This window comes from Lemur catta, chromosome 19, assembly GCF_020740605.2.
Source record: "Lemur catta isolate mLemCat1 chromosome 19, mLemCat1.pri, whole genome shotgun sequence".
In the NCBI taxonomy this organism is placed as follows: Eukaryota; Metazoa; Chordata; class Mammalia; order Primates; family Lemuridae; genus Lemur; species Lemur catta.
The window spans coordinates 3,644,909-3,671,518 of NC_059146.1; the positions used below are offsets into that span (position 1 = coordinate 3,644,909).

The 26,610-nt window shown below is 45.7% G+C and overlaps 2 protein-coding genes across 7 annotated transcripts in view; both read right to left on the reverse strand.

Moving 5' to 3' along the window:
* The window catches only part of TXK (TXK tyrosine kinase), a 42,768-nt gene extending 28,392 nt beyond the window's left edge, over window positions 1-14,376 (reverse strand). For 2 of the 3 annotated variants that reach the window (XM_045532968.1, XM_045532971.1), the window contains exons 1-4: window positions 14,270-14,376; window positions 2,813-2,867; window positions 1,665-1,767; window positions 430-635 (exon numbers count right to left, since the gene is read on the reverse strand). In XM_045532968.1, coding sequence (XP_045388924.1) covers window positions 430-635; window positions 1,665-1,767; window positions 2,813-2,867; window positions 14,270-14,285 — 380 coding nt within the window. In that variant the 5' untranslated portion in view covers window positions 14,286-14,376. Of the gene's footprint in view, window positions 1-429; window positions 636-1,664; window positions 1,768-2,812; window positions 3,003-14,269 lie in introns of those variants that run through there. The other variant, XM_045532969.1, reaches the window with a different exon arrangement.
* A 2,349-nt stretch (window positions 14,377-16,725) lies between these two features.
* TEC (tec protein tyrosine kinase) overlaps window positions 16,726-26,610 on the reverse strand; it is a 76,207-nt gene continuing 66,322 nt past the window's right edge. For 3 of the 4 annotated variants that reach the window (XM_045532972.1, XM_045532974.1, XM_045532973.1), the window contains exons 12-18: window positions 25,179-25,253; window positions 24,292-24,463; window positions 23,958-24,174; window positions 21,191-21,255; window positions 18,749-18,867; window positions 18,507-18,664; window positions 16,726-17,392 (exon numbers count right to left, since the gene is read on the reverse strand). In XM_045532972.1, coding sequence (XP_045388928.1) covers window positions 17,309-17,392; window positions 18,507-18,664; window positions 18,749-18,867; window positions 21,191-21,255; window positions 23,958-24,174; window positions 24,292-24,463; window positions 25,179-25,253 — 890 coding nt within the window. In that variant the 3' untranslated portion in view covers window positions 16,726-17,308. Of the gene's footprint in view, window positions 17,393-18,506; window positions 18,665-18,748; window positions 18,868-21,190; window positions 21,256-23,957; window positions 24,175-24,291; window positions 24,464-25,178; window positions 25,254-26,610 lie in introns of those variants that run through there. The other variant, XR_006730226.1, reaches the window with a different exon arrangement.

Below are 26,610 nucleotides of genomic sequence, written 5' to 3' on the forward strand. Positions count from 1 at the left end.
ACCCTAGTCATTGCAGACATATAAAAGTAAATAAGATACTATTTCTGTTCTTACCTTAGAACTTCCCAGGAAAAAAAACCACAAATTCCCAAATAAAGTACAACTCAGAATAAGAACCTATACCGTAGGAATTATTAGTCCTATTTTACAAATGAAGAAATGCAAACTCAGAGAGGGTAAGTAACTGGACTATGCAATAATAGTAGGTAGCACAGGAGCCAGGTGTGTCTGGTTCTGACACTGCCTGAACCGCTGTGCTCTGGTGTTTCTCATGTCCACACCGGTGTGTGGGACAGGTGCGGTTTCAAGCAGAGGGCAGAGTTATAAACCTGGAGAAAATGAGCCACTAAACAGAGTCTTCTTTATGCTTTGAAGTCTTTAGGAGCTAGAAGAGGAAGAGTTTGACATGGAGTAGCCCACGTGTCTTACCCCATACGGTCTCTCGCTTTCCACCAGTGAGGATTGTACTTTTCCAATATCAAGTATTCTTCTGATCGCTTTAACTCTAAATTACAGGGTTCCTTGGGCAGAAAATCATAAAGTGCCTTGACTCGGATCTTCTCTTCAGCACCCTCGGAGGGCGGGAGGGGAGGCAGGGGCTTGCGTTTTGACGGTTGCGCGCAGCCCCTGTTGGACTGCAAAAACCAACAAATAAGCTGTTTTACTATCGTTTTAGTACTTTGCATTTAAAAAGAACAGGGATAAAGCAGATGCACCTGCTGCCTCACTGCTCTCTCCAACTACACCAAGCCAGAAGCCAGGTGGGACCAACGCAGGAAATGACTGACTCAGCTTTCGGATCCAGCAGCACACACTCATCATTTTGTAAATTTCTGAGATCGCAAGCTCTCTTGTCAGCATTGCATTAGATTTTTTCTTTTTTTCCTTTTCTTTTTATTTATTTATTTATTTATTTATTTTTTGATACAGGGTCTCACTCTGTCACCAGGCTGGAGGGCAGTGGTGCAATCATAGCTCATTGCAACCTCAAACTCCTGGGCTCAAGGAATCCTCCCACCCGAGCCTCTAAAGTAGCTGGGACTACATGCATGTGCCACCTTGCCCAGCTAATGTTTTGTTTTTTTTTCCCCAGAGACGGGGGTCTCACTGTGTTGCCCAGGCTGGTCTCGAACTCCTGGCCTCAAACAATCCTCCCCGCTTGGCCTCCCAAATCACCTCCCTGTGATTACAGGTGTGAGCCACAGCGCCCAGCCTGGATTTATTCACGTCACAATTTTTAAAAGATGGTTTACTCTTCAATAGTTTTAAAGATTTTTCTCTCTTAGAAGAGGAAAAATGGCCTTTTTCGTTCATGTGCTACAAGCGTGTGTTTGGGTTTACCACACTTTCCAAGAACGCTGTTTCTCCCAACAATGAACTGAAAATTAATCCTGACTTCAAAATGGCAGTCGCCTGAATACATTTTTTTCCCCATTCATTGTTTATTTTCAAGTTCTGCCTTAAGTGGACCAGAGGCTATTTTAACTGGTCCTTTTTTTCTTTTACTTCTTTCTAGAACATTCATTCACTGTTTATTGAACACTTATTTTGTGCCAAGCGTGACACTAGGTTCTCAGCATGGCAACAAACAGTATGTCATGGAGTATAGACCCTAAAAAGACGACCTCCCCCTGTCCCTTCTCCCCTGTGGACATGATACTCACTTGCTTCCTACTTGACAAGTCGCTGCCCCGTGGCCTATGACGCTGAGTGTGTTTTTCTGAAAGTCCTCCATCTTGGCCCAGGCTTATCTGTGTTCTCACTTGCCTTGCATTGAAAAGCAATCAAGTTACAACGAGCATTTGTGCTACAGGTATAGACCCACTAGGATTCTCAGACCCGATAGAAAAATCTGGGTACTTTCCCAACTGCCTTTCTATGTAGAAGGCTTCCTAACCCCGTCTCCTTGGGCAAATTACTAGCTCTCAGAACTTAAGTTTTCTTATGCAGGAACTAGCGATGCTCACAGCATATAGAGTTGTTATCAAATAAAATTGAGAAAACATGTCACATACCTGGTACAGAGTCTGGAACATGTTAGAGACATAAAATTATAATCGTGAGAATGAAAAACTTACTCTGTGTCTGGCACAGCCCTTGTCATTTTATATGCTCATTGAATAGTATCTATTGTTATAAACAGACATGGCACAGTGATGAGGACACGAGTTTGAATCCTGGCTCCACCATGTCATAGTGTGGCCTTGGGTGAGCAAAGTGACCAACCTCTCTAAACTTCACTTTCCTCATCTGGAAATGGGGATTGTAGAAAAAAAAACCAAAAAAACAAACAAAAAAACCATAGGTGGTTTTGGAGTTATGGGAGCTAATAAATGCATAGTGTCTGATATTCAGGACACTCCTACTAAATACTAGCTGTTACTATTAACGTGGTGCTTTGGGTTTAATTCTTACACTGTCATTTGCTGAGCACCGAAGTATAAGATACACTGATAGTTTTGGGGAGATACACAGGCAACGAAGACAGGATTATTGTCCTGAAAAGGCAAAAAGTACAGAGTGGAACACAGACATATAAACAGCAAACACGACATGAATATTAAGTAGAGAACCAAGCTGCACAGCGTGGGAACACAGTGCAAGGAACAACTGAATTTAAAAGGATCAAGAAAGGATGATCTGATATTTAACCTACGCCTTTAAATGAAGGGGCATTCAACAGGGAGGACGTGGGAGAAGGGCTCCCAGGCAGAGAGAAGGGCAGATACAAAGAGACACGGAGACTCAAGAGATAATAAAGAAACTGTGAATTAGCTGATTTCCAAGACGTTGCCCTCGGAAGTAGACTTACCGCTTCTGCACTGAACAGCAGCAACAGCAGCAGAAAATGGACTGGATGGTGTTATCTGAAAAGCAGATCATTCTCAACTGTTAGAAAGCCATGAGTCCGGGATCCTGGCTAGGTGAGGCTGGCGCTATTCCAAAAGAGGAAGTCCCCACGGGCAGGGCTGATAGGAATTACTACAAAGGACAGGAAAGTCTTGACCCTGCCCCTCCTTCACTAGTGGAAGGCGAAAAACTGTCACTAAGGCAAAAAGTAAGTTACTGGCACCCTGGCCAGTGTGGTTTCCCTTCTCAGGCTCTTCTGCCCTGGTCTGGTTTACGCATTTCCTCAGTCTGCAAATGATAAATGACCAGCATATTCCACTCCACCTTCGTCGGGGCCAATGTTAGCTAACAAATGTGCAAAAGACTAGAATTCCAAAAAAATAACGTTCTCCTAGGAAATCTGTGAGCAAGGATTTTGAAGTAGGTCCATCAAAAGATTTAAACATAAAAAATAGGCTCTCAAGTTTTCTGTGGATTGAGGACAAATATAAACTGAACGTTTAAAGAAAGAACTATCTAGTAAATCTGGGCCATGCTTACACTTGCATTGTCAAACTTAATCTTTATTTGACTTAAGTTAGATGATTTGCCTTTTTAAAGACCACCGATAAATGCTGAATTTCAAGAGAATGTTTTATTTTCGTAGAACCTGCGTTCCTCAGTCAGCTCCCACTCATGTTGACACCTGACAATAAAGCATTATCGACTCTGCAGCAGAGTCGATTAGAGATGAGCATCAACTCTGTGGGGAGACAGACCTGGGTTTTAATTTTAGCCACATGCCTGACTACATGTCAGGTAAGTCCCTTTAATTTTCTAAGTCTTAGTTTTCCTGTATGTAAAGATGAGGTAATAATACCTACTCCGTTGGAGAAGCCTTATAAGACAGAGACTAATCTCTAACTCTGTGACTGAGTAAACAACGTCAGTGTTCTGTGCCTCAGTTTCCTCATCTGTAAAATGGGAATAACAGGAGACCTACATGTAAGGGAATTGTGAGGACTAAGTGGATCGATTCACATAAAACCCCTAGAACAGTGCCGGGTGTACAGTAAGAGGGTGATCAAGAAGACCTATTATGACAGGATTGTGGAGAAAATTAAATCAGATACCATCTTTAAAATCCCTGCAACACAGAAGGAAATATTATCAGTGAGGATCCCAACAAGAATCAGAAAGCACACTGAAACTGGGAGAAGGGTTTATATGTAAGAGGCAGCAACTGTAGAGGCGTGAGCAGACTGTAGCAAAGCTACAAGGAGAGTGCGGGAACCTGGAGCAAAGCCGTCCCCACCCACAGTCAAGCCGTGATGAGGGAACCTGGACCCTAGAAGGCGAGGGAGTCGGCGGCACGGGCCTCCTTGGAAGCAACAGTTATCATCTATCAGGAGACACAAACAGCCAAGGAGACTTCGCAGCAAGAAAATCAGACAGATAAATACCCTCTCTTCACTCTCCCCCCTCCCTCTTTGCCTGAGCGATTCACTGGCCCAGCCAATCAGAGGCCCGATGGCTGCATGTCGTCCTACACCATCCACACACAAGGACAGGCTGGGGGTGGGGAGGCGAGCACCCTCAGGTGCACAGAAGACAGTCCACCCCTCAGCACCCACTCTCGCCTTCCGCCTGAGTATCAACTTTATGTCCCCAGAACAGGGGATGCCCAGAGTCCCATCAGCTACCATATTACCACGAAGCGATGTCAGTTTGGTTACACTTCCACCTGAAACCTAACGCATTAACCACCATCAGGACTCTGTAAGGTAGAGAAGGAAACGAGGAGAAAAGAAGAACATAAAACAGCTGCTAGAATTCCCACCTCTACAGCTGTTCCAAGTCCTACGTTGAAAATCACAGATGTCCTCTCCCGTCATCCGTTCCATGTTCTCCCTTGTCACTGCCAATACCTTGGCTGAGGGAGGTTCCCAAATATTCATTCTTGGGTCCTTGGTTAGTCTTGTCTTTGTGGGGTTGCTACAGTTTTCCACTGGCCAGGACTATTAAGAATAGTAGGAAATGAAGCTAGTATAATACATTCCCTAAATTCCAAACAAAACCCTGTTTGTCCTCATCGTGACGCACCAAACCAATTCTCTCCTGGTGATCAGGAAAATTCCCCCGGCTACACTGACCTCCTTCAGTGCCTTTCAGTTCAGTGGCACAGGGCATCCCACCATGGCCAGAGGACAGTCTCAACTTCCAGAATTCACCAAAGAGAGAATTCTTCTCTTTGGCAATAGAATCTCCAAACCCACGAACCCCCAAGATCACCAGGAAAGTAAACAACAATATTCCAGTGGGTTATCAGATGAAAAGGTGAGAGGGGCACTCCAATCTTGGCTGCTTGTTTCCCAGACTTGTGCATCCTAGCTTTGTGAAAACCAAACCACATTTGCTACCGATTTAAGACATTTATTGCATCCTATAGGACTATAGTCCCCAACTCCCGGGCCACGGCCCAATTCCCATCCGTGGCCTGTTAGGAAACTGACCACGCATCACCACCTGAGCTCCACACCGCACCCCCCCATCCCCAGTCCATGCAAAAATTGTCTTCCATGAAACTGGCCCCTGGTGCCAAAAAGCTTGGGGACCACTGCTACAGGACACTACCCACTCTTTGCAAGATGTTGTCTTCCAGATGTGATAGCAATTGACCCTTTAGAAGGCCATTCTTCTGTTGTATCAAGTCAGCTGCTTTGGATTGAGGGGGTATGTGGGAAGGTATTCAGGGAACCAGTGAGTGAGTGACAGTAGGTGCCACTTTACAGATAGGAACCTGGACCACAGGGGGTTACTCCTTCCCGACAGTCAAAGGGCTGGTGGAGAGCCAGGAGTTGAACCCAGGCAGTCTGACTCCAGAGTCTCCGCTCCGAGTTGTCTCCTTCAATTCATTCTATGTGCTCATTTCCCTAAAGTCCGTCTCAGCCCACCTGCTCTTCATCTTCAGCATATCTTTCCTTATTTTCAAGGTCTTCCATAATCTGTCCCCCCCCTCACTCTTCAATATTCACCAATTCCTACTGCACCAGCTTCTTCCACTCACTCTATTCTCACAGACACTTGGCATATTTCTGCCTCCAGCCTGAAAAGGTGACTCCCATCGCAATCCACTCTCATCTACCCTTTCCTTGGGTTCCCAACGCTCATATGATCTGCCCTGCTCTGTGGCTCTCAGTTAGGTTTTACCTAAAGTGGTCACTTAGGCTTCTTTGTTGTTGGCTTCGTCTCTCTCAGGCTTTGTCCATCTCACCACCGTTGACATTTTAGACCGGATCGTTCTTCATCATGGAGGCTGTCTCGTTGTACCGCCGAATGCTTGGCAGCATCCCTGGCCTCTGTGCACTAGGTGACAGCAGCAACACAGACCCCATCCCTCTAACACCCACACCACCGCCATCCTCCGGCTGTGAAAACCAAAAAGTTTCCAGACACTGCCAAATGTCCCCTGGAGCAAAATCACCCCCAGCTGAGAACCACTGGGCTAGATTATAAATTCTTCAATTTCAGGGACTGAGTCTTATACTTTTTCCATAGTATCCAGCACCAGGGCCTGGCACATAGCAAGAATTCAATAAATAGCTGTTAAATGAGACCTCACCAATATCTACACCGTCACATTGTGTGTTGGCTCTTTTTCTCAGTAACTCATTTTGTTACCTAGTATTTCACAACTCGATGCTGGCCACTGAGAAAGCTAGGTTGACCGTGACCTTTTGACTGGGTAGAACAGCAAAACTAAAGAAAACTGAGCTTCTGGAGCTTTAGCTAGGACTTGTGGTAGGTCAGAAGTCTAACCTTTCACTCCAGAAACAAAGCTTATCTAGAAGCAAACCATGAGATGGTAAGTGAAATTATTAAAAACTCTTTGGAATTCCGATGTTTTTTTTCTGTATCAGGATAGCACATGGGTAGAGCAGGCGTTCATGCCGGGCAGACCTGGAGTTGAATCACTGCTTCGTTTTCTTGTAGCAACAATGTGATTCTGGGTGACTGCTCCGGGGCCTCATCTGGAAAATGTAGGTAATAAAACCATTCGTCTAAGAAAGGCTGCGCCCCACTTCTACCAACATAGCCCTTAGCATACGCCAGGCCCCGTACACACTGAGATCTTACTACGCTACACTGTGTTAACTTACTCATTCACTGTACCAACATTGAGATACGTCCTATTATTATCCACATCTTACAGATAAAGAAACTGAGAGTTTGAGCCTTTTGTCCACTCGCAGAAGTCAAGAAGAGAGTTTGGCTCAGAGTCCATAAGTCTAACAAAGAGGCTGTCCTTGTGGATGAGAAGATTAAAAAAGACAGCAGAGGCTAAGCAACAACAACACAGCAGCTACTCCGTTACTTTCCCACCTTTCACTCACCCATGTCCTTATAACTGATTCAGCAAGTATTTATTGGGTACCCACAGAATACATTTAAGGTAATCATAAATAGGGTCTTCAAAAAGTTCACAGAAAATGTACATTATGAAAAAACGTTGCATGGATTTTTTTGTTGTAACATGTCTGAACAAGATCTAGTTTAAGGCACTAATAAAGATAAACATGAGTTTGAAAAGAGCCACTATCAGGGAAATGTGAATTCTGCTAAAACTGAAGAAAGAACAAACATCAAATTTATGGTGAAGCTTGGATGAAAGAATGGTACATCATTGATGCTTTACAAAAAGTTAATGGGGACAATGCCCCAAAGAAATCAGCAGTTTACAAATGATGAGATGATGTTGAATATGAAGCCTTCAGCAGCAGACCTCCCACATCAATTTGCAAAAAAAAAAAAAAAAAATTAATCTTTTTTGTGCCCTAATTGAAGAAGAGGACCAATGATTAATAGCAGAAACAATAGCCAACACCACAGACATCTCAACTTGTTCAGCTTACACAATTCTGACTGAAAAATTACAGTTGAGCAAACTTTCCACTGGATGAGTGCCAAAACCATTGCACCCAGATCAACTGCAGACAAGAGCAGAGCTTTCAATGAAAATTTGATACAAGTGGCATCAAGAGCCTAAAATATTTCTTCGAAGAATTGTAACAGGAGATGGAACATGGCTTTACCAGTACAATCCTGAAGACAAAGCACCATCAAAGCAATGGCTACCAAGAGGTGGAAGTGGTCCAGTCAAGAGCAAAGGTCATGAGGTCATGGCAACAGTTTTCTGGGTGCTCAAGGCATTTTGCTGTTTGGCTTTCTAGAGGGCCAAAAACAATAACATCTGCTTATTATGAGAAAGTCAGCCAAAAAAGCTTGACCAGAGAGTCCTCCTCCACCATGACAACACTCCTGCTCATTCCTCTCATCAGATAAGGGAAATTTTGTGAGAGTTTTGATGGGAAATCATTAGGCTTCCACCTTACATTCCTGATTTGGCTCCTCTGACTTCTTTTTGTTTCCTAGTCTTAAAAAATTTGTGAAGGGCACCGATTTTTCTTCAGTTAATAATGTAAAAAAGACTGCATTGACATGGTTAAATTCCCAGGACCTTCAGTTCTTTAGGGATGGACTAAATGGCTGGTATTATTGCTTACAAAAGTGTCCTCCGCCTACTCAATGTGAAGACGATGAGGATGAAGACCTTTATGATGATCTACTTCCACTTGATGAAGAGTAAATATATTTTCTCTTTTTTATGATTTTTGTAATAACATTCTTTTCTCTAGCCTACTGTATTGTACGAACACAGTATAACATAACATACAAAATATGTGTTAATCCACTGTTTATGTTATCAGTAAGGATTCCCATCAATAGTAGGCTATTAGCTGTTAAGTTTTGGAGGAGTCAAAAGTTACACATGGATTTTTGACTGTCGGGGGTGGTCAGAGCCTATAACCCCTGCATTGCTCAAGCGTCAACTGTACACAGCATGTCAAAAGAGAAATTGCTGGTGTCAGCCAGCAGGCAGGACTGTCTGGGACTACGGAAAGACCTCCCCTAGCTCACTGAACTCACAATACATGGCCACACACCAGCACAGTGGGTTATAAACCCAATGACATTCCCCTGGGTCATCTTGGCTCTCTTCTATAGCCTGGAATTTAGGAGAAAACCTCTTCCAAAATACGTATTTTTTCCTAATTTAATAGCAAAGATGATTGTCTTTCAATAAAGGTACAAGTGTATCCTGTCACTGCTTTAATTATGACACAATTTTGTTCTATTTCCCCCGAAGACCAAGAGCAGTGTGAGCAGAGAGGCCAACCTCTGTCTTGTTTGTGGTTCCATCCTTCTGCCCAGCACAGTTGCTGACAAACAGTTGTTTCCCAAGTAATACTTATTATGTGAATGAAAAACACTATGAAAGCCAAACAGCTCCCTGGTGTTCCCTTGCTTGGCATGACTTCCCAAGACACTAGGCATCTTTACTTATAAAGTACTGGAGCAAAATTCATTCCAAAACACCAACGATCATTTGATTTGTGGTCATTTCCAATTTACGGCATCATAGCTCTCCCAGGTGGGTAGCTGGAGAGCTGGCTTGCACGAGCATTCTGTGATCACAGAAGCCATTCTTTGAACCGCTCTGCCTTTTAACCTGCAGAGAGAAAGCTCTTGTGCTTTTAGAAAATTCCCAATGTAGGCAGGAACCGCTGCACATCGAGGGTCTTTGCCAGAGAGAGAGACGACAATTCCCTAGAGATGGGCAATGCCTATTTGCCAGCTGGAAGGATATGTAGGAAAGATGTATTCAGAGTTGAGGATTATCCCTGAAGGATAATCCTCTTGCTTCCTCTCCCAGGCTTACATCTAGCTCTTATTCTTCAACAAACATCTTTAATGATACTCCCTGGGCCAGGAAAAGGGCATCACATCCAGATGTAACCTCTGCGACCTTCAGGAACTGGCACAGCGCCCATGGGTTAGGTGGGTGAACCTCCCATCTGACTTGGCATTTGCCTTCTTTCCTGGGGAGGCTTCGCCCCCCACCCCCGCCTTCCATCCTGGGAGCAGGGGTCCTGTTGGCGTCCCTTCCACCCCCAGAGGCGTGTGGGTGGCAACAGCTGGGCTCGGACTGGGGACAAGTTTCCACAAGGGGCCCTGGAAGAAGCACCACTTCTCAGAACAGCCCCTGAAGTCACCTCTCAGCACAGCGAGGGAACCGGCATGAAAAGCTGTCAGGCCACAGCTGTCTGGGAAGCAAAGCCACTGCCATCCCCTCCTGTCTAATGTTTTGAAGTTTACATCGTCACCTCGGTTCATCGCCGGCATTTCCGATGTCAGAGTTTCATTCTGAATCAGTGCCTCAAGTGAAATCCAGTCCTGCTGAATTTGGTCATCGTAACTGACAGACGGCTAGCATTCCCTAGGTAAAAACATGGCTTGAAACTGGCTCTGTTTCAAGAGTCGCCTTGAGCCAAAGACCGGGCTTGGCACCCAAGCCAGCCAGGTGCTCCGGGCTGTGGGCTTAACACAAGCTCTGTGTGATCAGAGCTGACTCTGTAGTGCGCCGCGAGATATGCCTTGCTTTTTTCCAGAAATCTACAGAAAGTCAATACCCTGCCATAAATGCCCACCACCATATCCATTTCTCAAGGGCCTTTTGAAGACAGACACATTTTAATTGAATTAACCCGTATTATCTGGGAGGTGTGGCACAGAGCTGGCTCTCCTATAGCATGGATTTCCACCTCTGATCAGGAGTTGGATACAGCTTTGATTTTTTTTTTTTAAAAAAAAAAAAGGAAAGAAAAGAAAAAAAGAAAAAAGAGAAGGAGTTCAAAAAGGCTTCCCAGACACCAAACCAAGAACCACACCAATGACAGGGGAAAAGAGAAAGCAAAGGTGATACATTAAGTTTTTCACAGAAATGTTCATTCAATTTGGAAAGTTATCCTTTGAGTTTATGCCATTTATACATTTGGGGTGTTAAATTATCCTGCACACACCTTTCTCCTTTTGATGCTAAACTGTCCATTCTTCTAAGAAGTGATGGTCACCAGAGATGTTAGTTTCTCTAAAATTGGTAGTGTTGGTAAAATAAGTGAGCAGCCCTGCGTTAGACCCCAAACTGTCTTGTTGTTTTGGTTTGGTTTGGTTTTGGTCTTTGACGCTATACTGTCTGTGAAACCTTCCAGCAGGGAGAACAACTACATTCGGGGATTCGTTGTTGACTAAGAGAAAACAGACACCTAGGAATGGGCGAATGGGCGGTAAGCTGATACATTCCAGTGGAAGATAAGAATGGTGCTTGGCCTGTCTGGGGCCTGAAGAGGCACTGTGGCAGGGAAGGGCCGAGGAGGTTCTTTCTAGAAGCCTGGGAAGCCGGATGGAGCAGCTGGATGGGGAGATGACAGCGCTCCTGCTGCAAGGAAAGGCAACGTCGCCCTGAAGACGGCTCGTCTGTTTCCCAGCTTCCGCCAGGGCAACCCCCAGGCCCCAGATTTCCAACACCCGGAAGCCCCCATTTGCTCTAGGCGGGAATTTTGATTTCTCCCCTGTGACGGGCTGATGTGAGTTGCACGCTGCAGGCACCTTGCACAAAACCCCTGCCCTCCCCGACATCTCAGAACAGTGTTTCCTAGAAGCCCGTGTTCTGTGGGTGCAAAATTCATTAACAAGCTCACAGATACCACACCCGAGACATCTGGCCAGCTCGTGGCGCTGGGCCCGCGGAGGGGCGGTGGGGGACTCCGCAGGTCGGCACGCGGGAGGGCAGGGAGGCCCCGGAGGGGGTTGCAAAAGGTGGCTGCCGTTGGTGTGACAGTCACAGGAGGGGAAAGGTGAAATGACTTAAAGACAGAAGAAGACACATACGCTAGTGTCTGTTGTAACAGGAAGTCTCTTTCTGAGAGAGGACATCGCCTCCAGCCACAGGCAAGACAGTGGTGAAAGTGGCCAAGTTTGTCGATCGGTGGCTCTCCCTGCTTTTGCCACTGAATGAGTTATCTATTGTTGGAAACAAACTATTCCCAAACCTAGTGACTTAAAACATTATCTCACAATTTCTGTGGGCCAGGGTTTCAGGAGCACCCTAGCTCGGTGCCTCTGGCCCCCGGTCGCTCATGAAGTTGCTGGGCTTGCGTGGAGCGGAGGACCCGCTCCCAAGCTCACTCTCGGAGCCACTGGGGGCCTTGGTGCCCTGTTCCCCATGTCGGGGACTCTCCTTGGGCGGCTGAGGGTGCTCCGACCCAGCAGCTGGAGAGGCAGGAGACAGCCAGACGATGCCAAGACGGGAGCCACAGCCTGTCCGCAAGCTCAGAGGTGGCAGGCATCGTTTTTATCATATTCTGTTGGCGGGAAGCAAGGTACTAGGTTGGATTCATGCTCAAGAAGGACGGCACGAGGGCATGGATGCGGCTGGACACCGTGGGGCCGTCTTAGAAGCCGCCTACCACAAACACCTCTCTATCTTCACACAGCAGAGTAGCTGCAGTAAGAGAACGCAGCAACCTAACAGAGCTAGTGTGAGAATCAGACACAGAAAGGAGTGTGACATCCTTTGCAAAGAGAGGCCCAAGAAAGGCAGTGTGGTCACGGGGTCCCTCCCCTCCCCTCAGGTCGAGTTGCGGAGCTGAGCCCAGAAACCTGCCTTAGGAGCCTCCCCGGCCGCGCCTCGCGCACACTCGGACTCAAGAACCACCCAGAGCATCAGTACTTTTCTTTCCACTTTATGAGTTGGGAAGAAAAGAAAGGCAGAGAAATCAGGCAAAAATGGGGTGCAAGGGAAATCAGGGGTGAACTTTGGAAACTCTCAGTGGCTCTCCCCAGGCCACATCTTTGAAATAACTCTGCTGGGCTGACTCTGTGTTCGGGGCCACCGTGAGTGGGTAGAAACGCCAACTGAACTTCACAAACTGAACTCAGAGTCTCTCCCCTTAGTATGGCCAGTATCCCACCTTCCAGAATTACCTCCTCCTTCCCTACAGCAGCCTTGGAGGACAGACTTCCAGGACGGCCCTTAACACAACAAATGTGTTTGGCAAATGACTCTGGCAAACACATTTAACCTTTTTTTTCTTTATTGACAGCAATATACCTGGAGGCATTGCTTAGCTCTCCCCTTGTCAACAGTAACTACTCATTGTTTTACCCAGAAGAAAATGGAGCCATGACCAGCCATAGTTTATGGCTGAAGAGAACAGATGATTCTAACCATCAAATCAAATTAATAAAAGCTGGAAGGGACAGTGAGATTTCATCAAATCCATGCTAGAGAGAATGATCCTTAAAATACCCCGCTGAACGGTGGTGTCTCATCTGATCCCTCGGGCAATCTAATCCTTGTCTCAGTCCTCATGATTATTTATTTTATATGTAACCAAATCCTTGCTGTTATAACTTACAGCCTTTTCTCCAGTTCCAACCTCAGGGGAAATGAAGAACAGATGCTTACACAGCTTTTAATATTTAAATATTTTTATTCTATTTAATATAGGCTCAGCTTTGTCCCGCCATTGGGGCAGGCAGGGACACAAGTTGCTGCTTTTTAGCTTTTCTGCTCGCTCCGCTTGGCCTATATTGCAGATAACAGGCAGGCTTGCCTTTATCTGAGTGGATTAAGACCGTAAGTTATATTCAGGTCAACAGAACTGGAAGAGCCTCATTTATTTTTTGCAAATTCTAGCAGCAAGTGTTGCTGTGAAATGATTTGGCTTAAACAGTTGACATTTAAAAATGACAATCAATTTTTCCTAACACCACCTAAAAATCAGAAATGCAAAAGTTTGACTTTGTTAGCTGGCCTTTGATGGCTTTAATCTGATCTGACTGAGCTTTGAAGTCTGGTTCCACAGTCACCCAGAATTAAAATGAAAAACAGTATTTTTCTTCCTCATTTTTTGACTGTCTGCACAATAAGGCCCTCTGGGTCTTAGAGCTCATCATAAACGCTTCCAAAACTGCGCGTGGGACTGCATAGACTCCCAAAGCAACTCCAAAATGAAGTCCACGAAGCGCCTCTCACTTCTATCTCCTGCTTCTTTGTGACATCTTGTCGAAAGGTGGGCAAAAAGGGAGTCCCCGTTTTACAGACAGGGACCCGATCTGAAGAAGTTGCTGATCGAGACCCACCAAGGCTGTAGCAAATCCAGCACTTGAACTTCGGCTCCTGGCCTTCAGCCCGGAGTTCTTTATATGAAATATCATTTTAAAAACAAACCCTTCACACTGATTCCACTTCTACACACACACACACACACACACACACACACACACACACACAGATTTAAAGACACTATTTTTGTTTTGCTTTCATTTGTGTGCTCAATGCTGAATGTTTACTAGAATTACATCACCACAGTGGTTATTTAAATAAGAAGCAAAACCCTGTCATAACAGCTGGGGAAATTATCTTCAAATTTTCACAAGCTCTGTGCCTTAGGAAAAAACTTCCTCTGGTGCTCAAGGATAAGTAACACGCCCAGAACGAGCCCTGGAAATAAACGACAAAGCCCATCTTACTTACAGGAGGAGAGAATCATGGCCACACGTCTGCAGGGAGCACACAGCAGCCTTGTTCTTCCGCGGTGCCCCGCTCGCAAAAACACATCTTTCAACTGCAATCAGAGTTTGCCCAAGATGTTTCTCATCACAGGCAAAGTTAACCCCACCTATTTTCCTGTTCTAAAAACCTCAGAGGAGTGTGTAAATGACAACCAGCAGCCTATATAAGAAAGCGCGATAATCTGTATCCAAATCTCTGAGGGGGTGTGAGTTCCTCATTCCCAAACGCGTGGGCGACTTGCAAACAACATTTTCAAGAAATCACAACATTTTGGGAAAAGAGACCTTAAAAACCATCAAGTCAAACTGCCCTCTCTGGACAGGAAAGGAAATGAAGGCACAGATAGAATGAGGGACTTGCCCAAGGCCACACAGCGAGTGGCAGCAACAGAATTAGATTCTAGGCTTTGGAATATCAAGTCTAGAATGTTCCATCCTCCCGCTCAGTAGTGACACTTCAGGGACCTTTTTTAGGGAAAGACCATCTAAGAATACACCTAAAAGGTGATTGGAGCACGGCCAAGAAATACAAAACCAACATCAGCAATACGAAATACACTTGGGAGCTTCACTTCATCCCATAAGGAAAACATAACCAAAGATTAACTATTAAAGGAACAACTTTAACAAAGATGCAGCATATTCACATTGCCCTTCCCATTTCCTGGCTAGATGAAGATCCCGTTAGCATTCTGGGTGAATACGCCTATTTTTACCGCACCTTTGGCCTTAGCTAGGCTTTCATATACAAACTTCTCTTTAACTTTGAGTGAAAAGTATTTGAAGATTGTCGAAGAAAACATTCCCAAATGCTGCCCGGTATTACGTGTCTTGTTTTCCTATCGAAAGTCTATGCAATTGTCCAGGCGGGGTCTCTACCGTCTCCTCGTTCTCTTCAACACACCCAGCACTTCCCACGGCTCCTGAAGGTGACAGGGAAGAGCAGGATGGGAGGGGAGGGGGGCTGGAGGGAGGAGAGACTGTGACCGTGACAGTGAGGGGCAGCGTGAGTGTGACCACACCTTGACCACCCATGCATGTTTCTGTGCAGGGAGCAGAGTTAAAAGACAAGATGAGAAGGAATTTGATAGACTGTGATAAGACTTAGCATAGGTGACCTAGCACCTCTTATATCATCCTGGACAGAGCCTGAGCCCGTCCTCCGCAGGGAGGCATCGCAAGAATGGAAGAATAGGCACCACACGTACTCGCCATCAAATCGGCACTGAGTGATCAACCCCGAGTGCTCACGCGGTGGTAATCCTCACTGGGGGCCGGGGGGTAAACTCACACCCAGTGGACGCGGTGGGCCTTGTGTGGGGGAAGGGCACGCCTCCAATCCTTGCTTGGGTGAGGCAAAGTCATAACATGTAACCAAAATGTTTGTGCCTCCATAATATCCTGAAATTAAAAAAAAAAAGAATATATTCTATAATCTAAAAAAAAAAAAAAAAAAGACTTAGGGTAAATATTTTACTTTTTTTCCATCATAAGGGCACCAGAGAGGAATAAACACAGCCGTCCGTGCGTGGACTGCCAGGGTGGACAGAGATGGTCCTCCGGGGTCGCAGTGAGGGACTGCCCTGCTCAGAGCGGCCAGCCCGGCCTGTGCGTTCACACCCCCCCCCCCTCCACGGTCGGGAGGGACCACAGCAGCCCCCGGGCGGGGGGGGCTCCCACAGGAAAGCCCGCGTCTTCCCCGCGTTCTACCCCCACAGATACCAGAATCATGTGTTGGGCACTAGACGGTCTCTGCTGTTGGTGACTGAGACTGTTTCTTGTCCCTGGGGCTCACGGGGAAAAGGGAAGGCTTCGACTCAGGTGACCTCTTAGAGCTTATAAAGGCGAGAAGCCCACTCAGCCGTGACGGCAGGGCCTGGCGTGAGGCCCCAGGACAGTCTCGCTGATCCAGGCACCCAAATCCAACCAGGCCTCCTGGAAAACACCTGGAGGCAGCCGGGAAGCAGGCTCTCCGCTGCTCTTGGCAGCCCCCGGACCCTCTGCCACAGCCTGGGCCGCCCCTGCGTCCTGCCTGAGGTCAGGGCAGACTTGGCTGGAATGTCACCTGATGCGTCTGCTCCAGAGCCGGACCTATCTGCGTCCTGGGTGGATTCTTAAGACTTAGAAGCTGATTCTCCAGGTCAACTTTCCACCCGATTGCGACCAGCTGTGGCAGGGCAGGCAGCGTCGCAAGGCCCAAGCACGGGCCCCGCTGGGGCTGGACAGACACCCCCAGACACGTCTGCCCGAGCGAGAAGGGGCATTAGCGACAGAGGGCCCAGACTTTCTGCCATCCAGAACCCCCCCTCGATCCCCAGGGAGAAAGGAACTGACGGCTGTGAGGTGCAGTCTCTAGTCCTAAGAAGGTGAGCGCGTATACCACAGGATTAAACATTTCAATTAAAAGACAATTTGTGATTCTTATAAATATAAGTTTATATATTATATATATTTACAATATATACAGCATACAAATATTTTTAAATGTCACACTATGTGCAGTCTTGAAAATAGAGGTGTTTTCAAAACCAAAGATGGGTACTTATCCAAGGTGGGTTCCAGATTCATCTAGAACCCGGTTCTGGACAGTTCCCCAGGCCTGGATTTCTGCGGATGTCAAAGGGAAAGGGCGAATTGCTGGAACACAGCTCTGATCCCCTCCCTTCCCCTGCACCCGGCCTTCTGCTGGCGCCAGCGAACATGGTCTAGCGAGAGCCCTACAGTGGCCCAGGCCCGGGCCCGGCACACACTGGGCACCCAAGTGCCTGAGGGACGAATGAATGGGAGTGAGTGCTTGTAATCACCCTGAGGCAGCATTTGCACAACCTGGAAGATTCAGTCACAGAGGGAAGGTAGGTCTGGAAACAAATCCTTTAGGTGTTTCCACTTTATAAATAAAACAATCGACACATCCAGGTGCTAAATAAATTCACAGTTAGCCTCAGAGTGCCACTCCTTCCTCGTGCTTTGGAATCCGGGAGCCACTGGTCACAACACCACTTTATCTTCCAAAGGTTTCTTCACATTCAACTAGTTCATCTATCGTGCGCAGCAAGTCTCCAAAGGAAGGCCTTCCCTCCGGTTTCTACAGTTGAAAGCCAAAGAGAAGCTGTGAGTTCCAGAATCCAAAGTGCTCACCGCTCAGATTCATATAACGCAGCACACTACAGAGGTTTTCACTGCTTGGGGCTGGAATGCACGGGCATCGCTTAGGGGGTCCATCTCTACCCTAGCCTGCCCTGCAGGCACTGAGGCGCTGCTTTCACGCCCCTGTCCAAGCACCTCGCGGAGCTCCTCGCTGCCGGGGAAACCGAGTCCTGCGAATCTGCAGGGCCCTCCGTGACCTGCCCCTCCCCCACCCCCGTTACCCAATTTCATTTCCCACCAAACTCTCACATGGGCTCTCTGTTAAGTCAGACCAGCCTCCACCCGCGTGTACATGTTTACAACCACCTCCCGGCCTTGGCTCAGGCTGTTCTCTCTCCCCCGGCACCACTTCCTGCCCAGAAGGCGTCTGCCCACCCCACGCAGGGCTCTTGGGAGGTGTCACAGCCAGCCACCGAGAGCCCGGGCTTTGGAGCCAGACGGGCTGCGCTGCTCTGTAGCTAACTGGCCCTGGGTGACCATCAGCTGCATGAGCCTTTATCTTCTCATCTATGGAGTCGTAAAAGTATCTGCACCTCAAAGGGTTATTTTGACAACTAAATCCAAAGTTCTAAAAGCACTATGCCCAGTACCCAATACATGTGAGCTGATGTTATCGTCTTTCAAAAGTCATTTTGGTGTCGATCTCTTCTAGGAGGTGCCACTTCAATACTTCCAGAGACTACGAGTAAAAGGACCCTGAGAAGCTGAGGTTTAGAGGAAGAAACGCTCTCTGGTAAGAGGAATGCTTCAGCCCCACAGGCGATCCCCTGCAAGGAGAAGAGCCTCTTCTCCCGGCTTATTCCATGAGACCCTCGCTCAGGCAACCGTGGAAGGATGCCCGCCTGGGAGCGAGGCAGCGGCTTCAATTTATTTAAATCAATATTAGCATTTCCCACTTCTTCCCATGCTTCAGAACCGAGCTGAGAGCTTGAAATCACTACCAAGTGGGCACCAGCTCAAGAGGTTATAAACACTGCACATCATCCCTCTACCACGCCCAATCCCTGAATGCTTTAGAGAGTCAAAAATAAAGCACAAAAACATATCCATACCTCCTGCCAGCACCGCAGCATCATCTCGTACACGTATGTCGACGCCAACTTCGGCTGGTAGAGTCGGTGGCCTCGAGTAACCATGGTTACCACTTCGTAATTGGTGTACTTTTCAAAGGGCATTCGGCCTTCGGTAAATACTTCCCACATTAAAACACCTGGAAAAGGATCAGGATTATCAAGTGGGTGTATCCACTTCCTACTCGGGGCAGAGTCGGGGAAACGTGGACCACGGGTCTTACCAAACGACCAGACGTCTGATTTGCTGCTGAAGCGGCTGTAGTTAAACACCTCGGGTGGACACCACTTCACAGGAAATTTAGCACCGGAAGAACTTGTGTACTGATCGTCCAGGACGTACCTAGAGTGAGACGCCGTGTGTTTACACCTCTGAGTACCATCTGCATTTTGTGTATGTTCTTCCATCTTCTCCCCTCACAATCAGAAACGCGGTCGACCGACCCCGCATCTGGGTGAAGCTAAACGTTCACCTCAGTGGCCACACCTGGTGATTTCCAGCTTCTGCTCAGCTTAATTTAAGGGCATGAGATGAAGGCATCCTCACGTTAGTATCTGCACTTTCGTTTTTCTGTTCCTCTTTCTTTTTTGTAAGACAATAGAGGCAGAATATAATAAACTGGTTCGTAAACTTTTTTGTAAGCAATTTTGCTCTTAAACAAAATTTTACCCCAAACCACCATATGTAAAAAAATCTAAAGCAGAACTGCTCTAAAGGAAGTGGTCTAAAGTATCTAGAGACACATGTGCTTTGAGCCCCCACGATTCCACAGAGCACAATTTAAAACTACAGCATATGAAAAAAGCAAATGCAAAAAGAAAAGCAAAGTGACATATGTCCGTGATAGAGTATATATTTCTATACTACAACACCCCATATCTGCACGCTCAAAACAACACCATGCAGCTTTTCTATGTGGACGTGCTTATGTACTTCCGGAAGGACATGCAGAAACCGGTAACAGTGGCTCCATTTGTGGGAGAACCCTGGACTAGGGCTAGTGGAAATAAGGACTTCAGCCCTTTCTGTAATGTGCTCAGGACGTATTTACAAGAGGAATGTATTTATGTATTCTATGGACATATAAAGTTAATTTCTAAAAGCTGCCCTGAGAAAATATTCGAATAATTGTGCAAACTTCCTTTGCTGTATAGACAAAGATGTGACACAGCATGAATGCCAGCTGCTGGCTAGCAGACAATGCCACCATCGCTGAATCCAACTGTTGTTAGCCAGGGGAGTCTGCATTTAGTATATAGAGAGTGTTTGAGAGAGATTGATACAAAAGCACAGATTTTCTGAAAGCCAAACATATGAAGTTTAAACAAATGAAAGTAGAGGACTGCCTGGTCAGATACAGAATGTCTTTATATAAAGCAAATAAAGAACACAGGGTAATTGATGCCCTGAGAGTCAGAAGTTCTGGTCCCATTTCTGACAGCAACAGCTTTCCAACCTCTCTGGGGGCCTGGGTTTCCTTAGGAGCTAACCTTGGCCCTGATAGCCTGGTCTTTGCCTGTCTCTATAGGTGCTCCTAGTCCTGCCTCGCAGCCGGCTACCTCGGCCCTCTTTTGGTTCCTTGAGCAGGCCGAACTTGTCCCAGACTTCAAGCTTTGGCACTTGTGGTTTCTTCTGCCTGGAACATCTTATCCCCAGATTACTTAACCGGCTACACTCCCTGCCTTTTGGTCTCCATGCAAATATCCCCATCTCGAAGAGGGGATCCACAGTGGCTACTGTCACCCTGCCCGCCCCAAGCCATCTCTGTCACAGGGGTCGGCAAACCTTTTCTACAAAGGGCCAGATAATTCACATTGTGGATTTCACAGGCTATACGGTCCCTCTGACAACTCCTCGACTCTGCCTCTGTAGCATGAAAGCAGTCACAGGCAACATATAAATCGATGAGTGAGGCTGCTTCTCAATGACACTATTTTAATGGACGTCGACAATTGAATTTCACGTAATTTTCACGTGTCATAATGTTCTTTTCATTTTTTTCAACCCTTTAAAAATGCAAAACCCATTGCTGGCTCACAGACCACAGTTTACTGACCCCTACTCTAGCAGACTTTATTCTCAGGTGTTAACTCTTCTCACCCCTCCTGACTACAAGGTGCATATACAAGGACTCATAGGTCTCATTCTCTGCTATGGTTCTGCCTAACGTCGTGCTTGGTACATGGCAGGCACCTAATTTTTTACGGATGGATGAATGAATGGACAGAGGGAGGGAGAGGAGAGGAAGAGGGGCAAACTAACACTCTACTAAAATTACAAAAATTGTCATACCACCCTGACGCTGCCTGATCTCATCTGAGCTCAGAAGCTAAAATTACAAAAATTAAGAGAATCAAAACACTGCAGACATGAATATACCAATAACCTTATCACCAAACACATTTCTGTAAAAACAAAAGATTCTAGAAATTTAAGCCACACCACGGAGGAAAGAGGAAAAATAGCGTATTTCACAAGCTATACTACCACCTAGTGGAGAGAATTATTAACATCGCAATATATACTTAATTGTTTTATTAATAATACATTTTTCTCAGAACGGTTAAGATTTCCTATCTGCTTCATCAGTGCAGATTATTCCCACATTTTTTAATGCTACACAATAACGCGAATGCCACCTAAAACCACACATACTCAGACATACCTGGCCATTCCAAAATCAGATACTTTCACAACTCCTGCCTCATTTACTAGACAATTTCTGGCAGCCTGGAAAACATTATGATGGTATATTAGTTTAAAAGTTCCACAATATAAGTAGAAAAATACAAGTTGTTTATATTAAATTTAGTATAACCCAGTCAACATTTGCAGGGGGTAGAAATGTCTCCTTACAAGTTGTTTTTACCCCTATGGAAGTGTCTCTGTCACATAATTGAAAGAAAGGACAGAAAGGTCAGAAAGCCATTTTTGCAATAAAGCACTAATACATAAATTCTCTACCAATTGTCAGACCTCAATAAGGACTAATATAAGGGTCAACCTATTTTTCTCCCTCCCAAGCCTGTTCTTATTAAACTATCTGATTTTCTTATTGACAGTGACAACGTCTCTTGAAGTCCTTAATCCAGCTTCTCACTGGGCGAGCATAACAACACACAACACTCAGAGTGACAGGTGACCAAACTCTTACCCAAGGGCCCTGCTCAGTGATTGGCCATCTCCACCCGAAACAGTCAAAGGACAGCTATTTCTATTAACAGTATCTCATAACATGATATACTAAATTGGTCAGATGCAATTGTGGATTATTTGATTTCTAGTTTCTTGCCCATTCTTCAAGATTACAAGGTTCAAGAAAATAGTTTGGTAAGGAGGCATGGTATTTCTTAGAGGGGAGACACGATATTTTTAATACCGTAACCCATGGGCCAAGATGTGTTTTTCTTCCTATTTAGAATTTTATTTTATCTATGTTGCAATTCCACTTATACAAGGTTCTCTCCTGTTGAATGCATTTTAAGAGTCTCTTCTAAAACGAGAGCTAAGGCCTGTTCCCTAAACTGCCTCCACCTTCCCATGAAGATACCCCACAATGCCTGAACCTCACGGTAAAAAGGATTCTTCGCCCAGGAGACAGAAGCATTAGAACCTTCCCTTAAGGCAAGACCAAACCTACCATAGTAATATCAGTATCACAGGCACAAAAGTATAAAGCATGGCTTTCACTAAGATACCATCTGTGTGTGTAGGTACAGTCTGCCACACTCATGTACACGTTCAATTTTTATTAGTTTTGTAAGTACAAAAAAGAGGAAGGAGCTTAATTCACGAGTTTCAGTATGACAGATGTTCTTTGTCATAACCAAGATAATGGTAACAATAACTAATGTTATATATAGTACGTCTATTTTATAAGGCCCTTTGCCCCAATCATATATAATGGGATCTTTAAAACAATCTTGTGAGCAAAACAGTATTATAGCCAACAATTTACAGATGTGGAAACAGAGTCTAAGAGAGATTAGGTAACGATCCCAAACCACAGCTAGGAAATCAAGTCTTCCATCTCTAAATCTTCGACTCTCTATCATGCGTTAAATCTGAAGACAGCATAGCACAATAGTGAAGTTTGGACTCTAGAGCCAAACTCCCGGAGTTCAAATCCTAACTCTACAACATACCTGACCATTAGTAAGTTATTTTAGCCTGTTTTTGCCTCAGTTTCCTCATCTGTAAAAAAGGGAATAGTAATAGTACCTACTTCCTAGAATTGTTATGATTATATAATAAGTTTATATTTTTAAAATACTAGAACAAGGCCTGTTTAAGGTAATTGTTCACTCTAAAAAATGCTTTGCTGCTACTCTACAAGAAATGCGTCCACCCTGTATCACAAGAAAGCTAACTCTAAAATATGCAGGAAAGTCCCAAATGAGAATTACATTCTTCTTGGTGAAAGAATCATCGGCAGGGCTTACAGGGAGTAAGAGTGCTGCTACTGATATGCTGAAAATAGACACATCTGTAAAGAATAGGTGGAGAAGAAAAACAGAAGGAAAAGAATGGAGGAGAGAGGGAGAAAGAGAGAGTAAGAGAAGAAAAATGAAGAAATGTCTTCATCACAATCATTTAGAACCAGTAACATTTCTTTTTCTCATATTTTCAGAAGTTAACATGGCTGGGCACGGTGGCTCACGCCTGTAATTCTAGCACTTTGGGATTACAAGGGGAGGATCACTCGAGGTCAGGAGTCTGAGACCAGCCTGAGCAAGAGCAAGAGCCCTCCCCACCCCATCTCTACGAAAAGTAGAAAAATCAGCCAGGCGTGGTGGCACACGCCTGTAGTCCCAGCTACTTGGGAGGCTGAGGCAGGAGGATTGCTTGATCTCAGGAATTTGAGGTTGCAGTGAGCTATGATGATGCCACTGCACCCTACCCCGGACGACAGAGCAAAACTCTGTCTCAAAAAAAAAAAAAAAAAAAAAAACACGAGCTTCCATGTTTTCCCAGTGATTTGGAGATAAAGAAAATGAACCAAAGGATTTCTCTTACAGTTTCTGTTTATGATCTGTGTTGGAACCAGCTTGGGATTCAGTAAGGTCAAGGCCAACCCTAACTTCCCTAATTATCATAGCAGATAAGCAGTTTCACTTCCCTGAAGCTAATTTTCTTACCTACGAACCAGTGATGGTAATAAAATCTGTTACGAGTAGCTAGCTCACGGGATTCTTATGGACAGCAAATAATTAAGGCATGGAAGCGTGCTTGCAGATATTAACTGTGTAAATTATGAGATTAAATAAAGATCTTTGCTTCAAAGTTATGGGGCAAGTTTACCAAGTTTAACAGTAATGGTGAAACATTGCCAAGAACAAAAACTGGGTATTAATACATCACTGCCCATTCGCTGACCCCGTGTTACAAAGGAGTTCGGCCAGCGAAGGGGAAGACGGGTGAGTTGCGGTTACCAGGTCCCTGTGGATGAAGCTGTTCCTCTCCAGGTACTCCATCCCTTCGCACACGTCCTGACACATGCTCAGCAGCATGTCCCTGCTGCAATGACCTTGTCGCTGTCGCAGGAAGTTCAGGAGGCAGCCCCTTTCCATGAACTCGGTCACGATGTAGATCGGCTTCTGCTGGGTGCACACGCCGTAAAGCTGCACCAGCTTCGGGTGCGTCAGTTTCCTGGGACGGGGGACACACATACTTACGGTTGCTACAGGAAGAGACTCTACCAGGCTTTGGGTGAGGGACCACTTTTATACTACAAACAGGTGAGCCGGAGAGAAGACGGCAACTTACATCATCACCTTAGCTTCTTCTATAAAGTCCTCCTCGCACATCGCGCCTTCCCGGATGGCTTTGATGGCGACTTTGTACTGGGCCCGCCACTTGCCGAGCCTCACCACCCCGAACAGTCCACTCCCCAGCTCCCTCATAAAGGTCAGCTCGGAAGGGTTAATCTCCCATTTCTCTGTGGGACCGAAAGGGGAAGTGTTACCGTGTAATCTGGAGTGCAGCATGCATCAGTGGGGGGGAAAAGGAAACTTTAACCAGGTCAACCTCAAAGTTACAGGATAATACTGTCACAATTACCGGTAAGATACAGAACAGACTTGCAACCACCCTCTGGGAAGGATGTACCTCTTCCAAGCAAAGTGAGCTGAAGACAACAAGGAGACACTGCAAGACAGGCTAAGAATGATAAAGCCTGAAAGCTAAATGTACTTTCTGAAAACAAACACTTCTTCCTTTACCTCTCGTCCCCCTTGGGTGTTTCTGCCCCCCGACTCCATCAAGTTGGAAAGAATTTAACCTGCTGTTTTAAGAGCTTCTTCCAGAAGCAACAGAGGCAATCAAGTCAGAAGTCTTCTGTTACCTCCCCCGTAACACATTCCCGGAGTAACCAGCACAGCCGGTGAGGACCAGGAAGGGCTCTGATTAATTTTAGATGTAACATAATAATGCTGATTTTTCATTGACAGAAAGTCGCCTACTGAATTATGAATAACGATGAAAAGAGAAAACCTAGGATTACTAGAGCTATAAATATTATCATCTAAAAACCCATACTATGAACTTCACAGAAACAGCTCTGCTATGTGGAATTCCACACACCCAAATGTGTCCTGTGACGGTGGATGCTTTTCAAGGAAAATGAGCTAAAGCAACTATAAAACGAGAGTTACCATAGCTGAACCCTGCAGTGGTCGGTGCATTCTTCCCCTTCACACTCACTGGGTACCGCAGCCTGGTGACAAGTCCTAGTAATCAAAGACAGCATTGCAGTCAAATTCATTCGTAATCATGCTATGGTCAAATGCTAAACTAGAAACTCGCTTGTAAGATTCATTCACGTATTCATTTACTACTCATCCTCTGTGTGCACGTACAGCACTGTGCTATATGCTTTTATTCATTCAAGATTTTCTTTTCTTTTCTCTCTCTCTTCTTTTTTTTTGAGAGAAGGAAAGAGCAGTTTATTAATTTGCAGGCAAATGAGGAGGTTGGCAGACTCCCGTCTCCAAGTACCAACATCCTGCTTCTGAGCAGAACTACAGAGTTCTTAAAGGTTCTGATCAATCCCATCTTTGGCTAAAACAATCTCATGACCTCCTCCCAGATTAATCCCATCTCCTGCAGCACAAAGAACAAAGGACACTCCTGTCCCCATCCTGACTGCTGGCCTGAGGCAGGGATGCAGGTCCTAGTTCTCCCAAAGTAGTAGAAGATGTTTTAGAGAGACATAAAACATTTCTTGCCATTTTTTCAAGCCATTTCTTCTGTTACATATTCCCCCCTGTCAATAGTACCCTTCCGTATCTATGGGAGGAGAGGCAACGCAGTCATCAAGCTATTTCCTGCTGAATTGGGGCGATGTTTTAGGTGGAAGGTTTATATGTATGTATGCCATTGCAAAACTTTGGCAGTATATTTACAACAACAGATTACCAGGCGGAAAAAAATGTCATAAGCAATAATTATAACAGTGAGGATTGACAAGGCAAAAATAGACTGTCACTTTGCACACAAAATCCGATACAGGGCTAGGTTAGAAAAGAAACATGGGACCTCTGAGTGTAGAGTTATTAGTTGTGCCCTGTGGGTGATCCAAGAGACCGGCTTCTGCTCAGAAATCCTACACAGCACTGAACAAGGTTTGGGAGCAAGACAGATTAACACAAGAGGTGACAGCCCGGAGAAAACCCACTATGGAGTTGTCTGTCCATCCTCTGCCACAAAGGAGGGTCCATTATCATTCTTGCAAAATGCCCAGGGCTTGCTCCATGGAGTGTGCTTCTGGGTCCGGTTGATGTCCTGGCTGCAGGAGGAGCTGCTGAGCCGTCTCTGCAGTTGTCTGTCCACGGCCTCCATCACCAGCTGTTATTTTTCATTTGCTTGGCCTCTTTCCCTGGACTGTTGACGTCCGTCATCCCGTCGTCCTCTGAGGCCTGTTCCTATGCATGTGCAGGAACTCAGCGAAGGCCCTGTATTTTGGTAGACCCCGGGGGAACAGAGTTTGCTGCTGCTGCTTTTTCCGTAAGCAGACGATGCACTCAGAGCGCATTCTCAGGAGGGACCTGTAGATGGCGCTGTTGCTTCGCTGGAGAAAAGGTCATC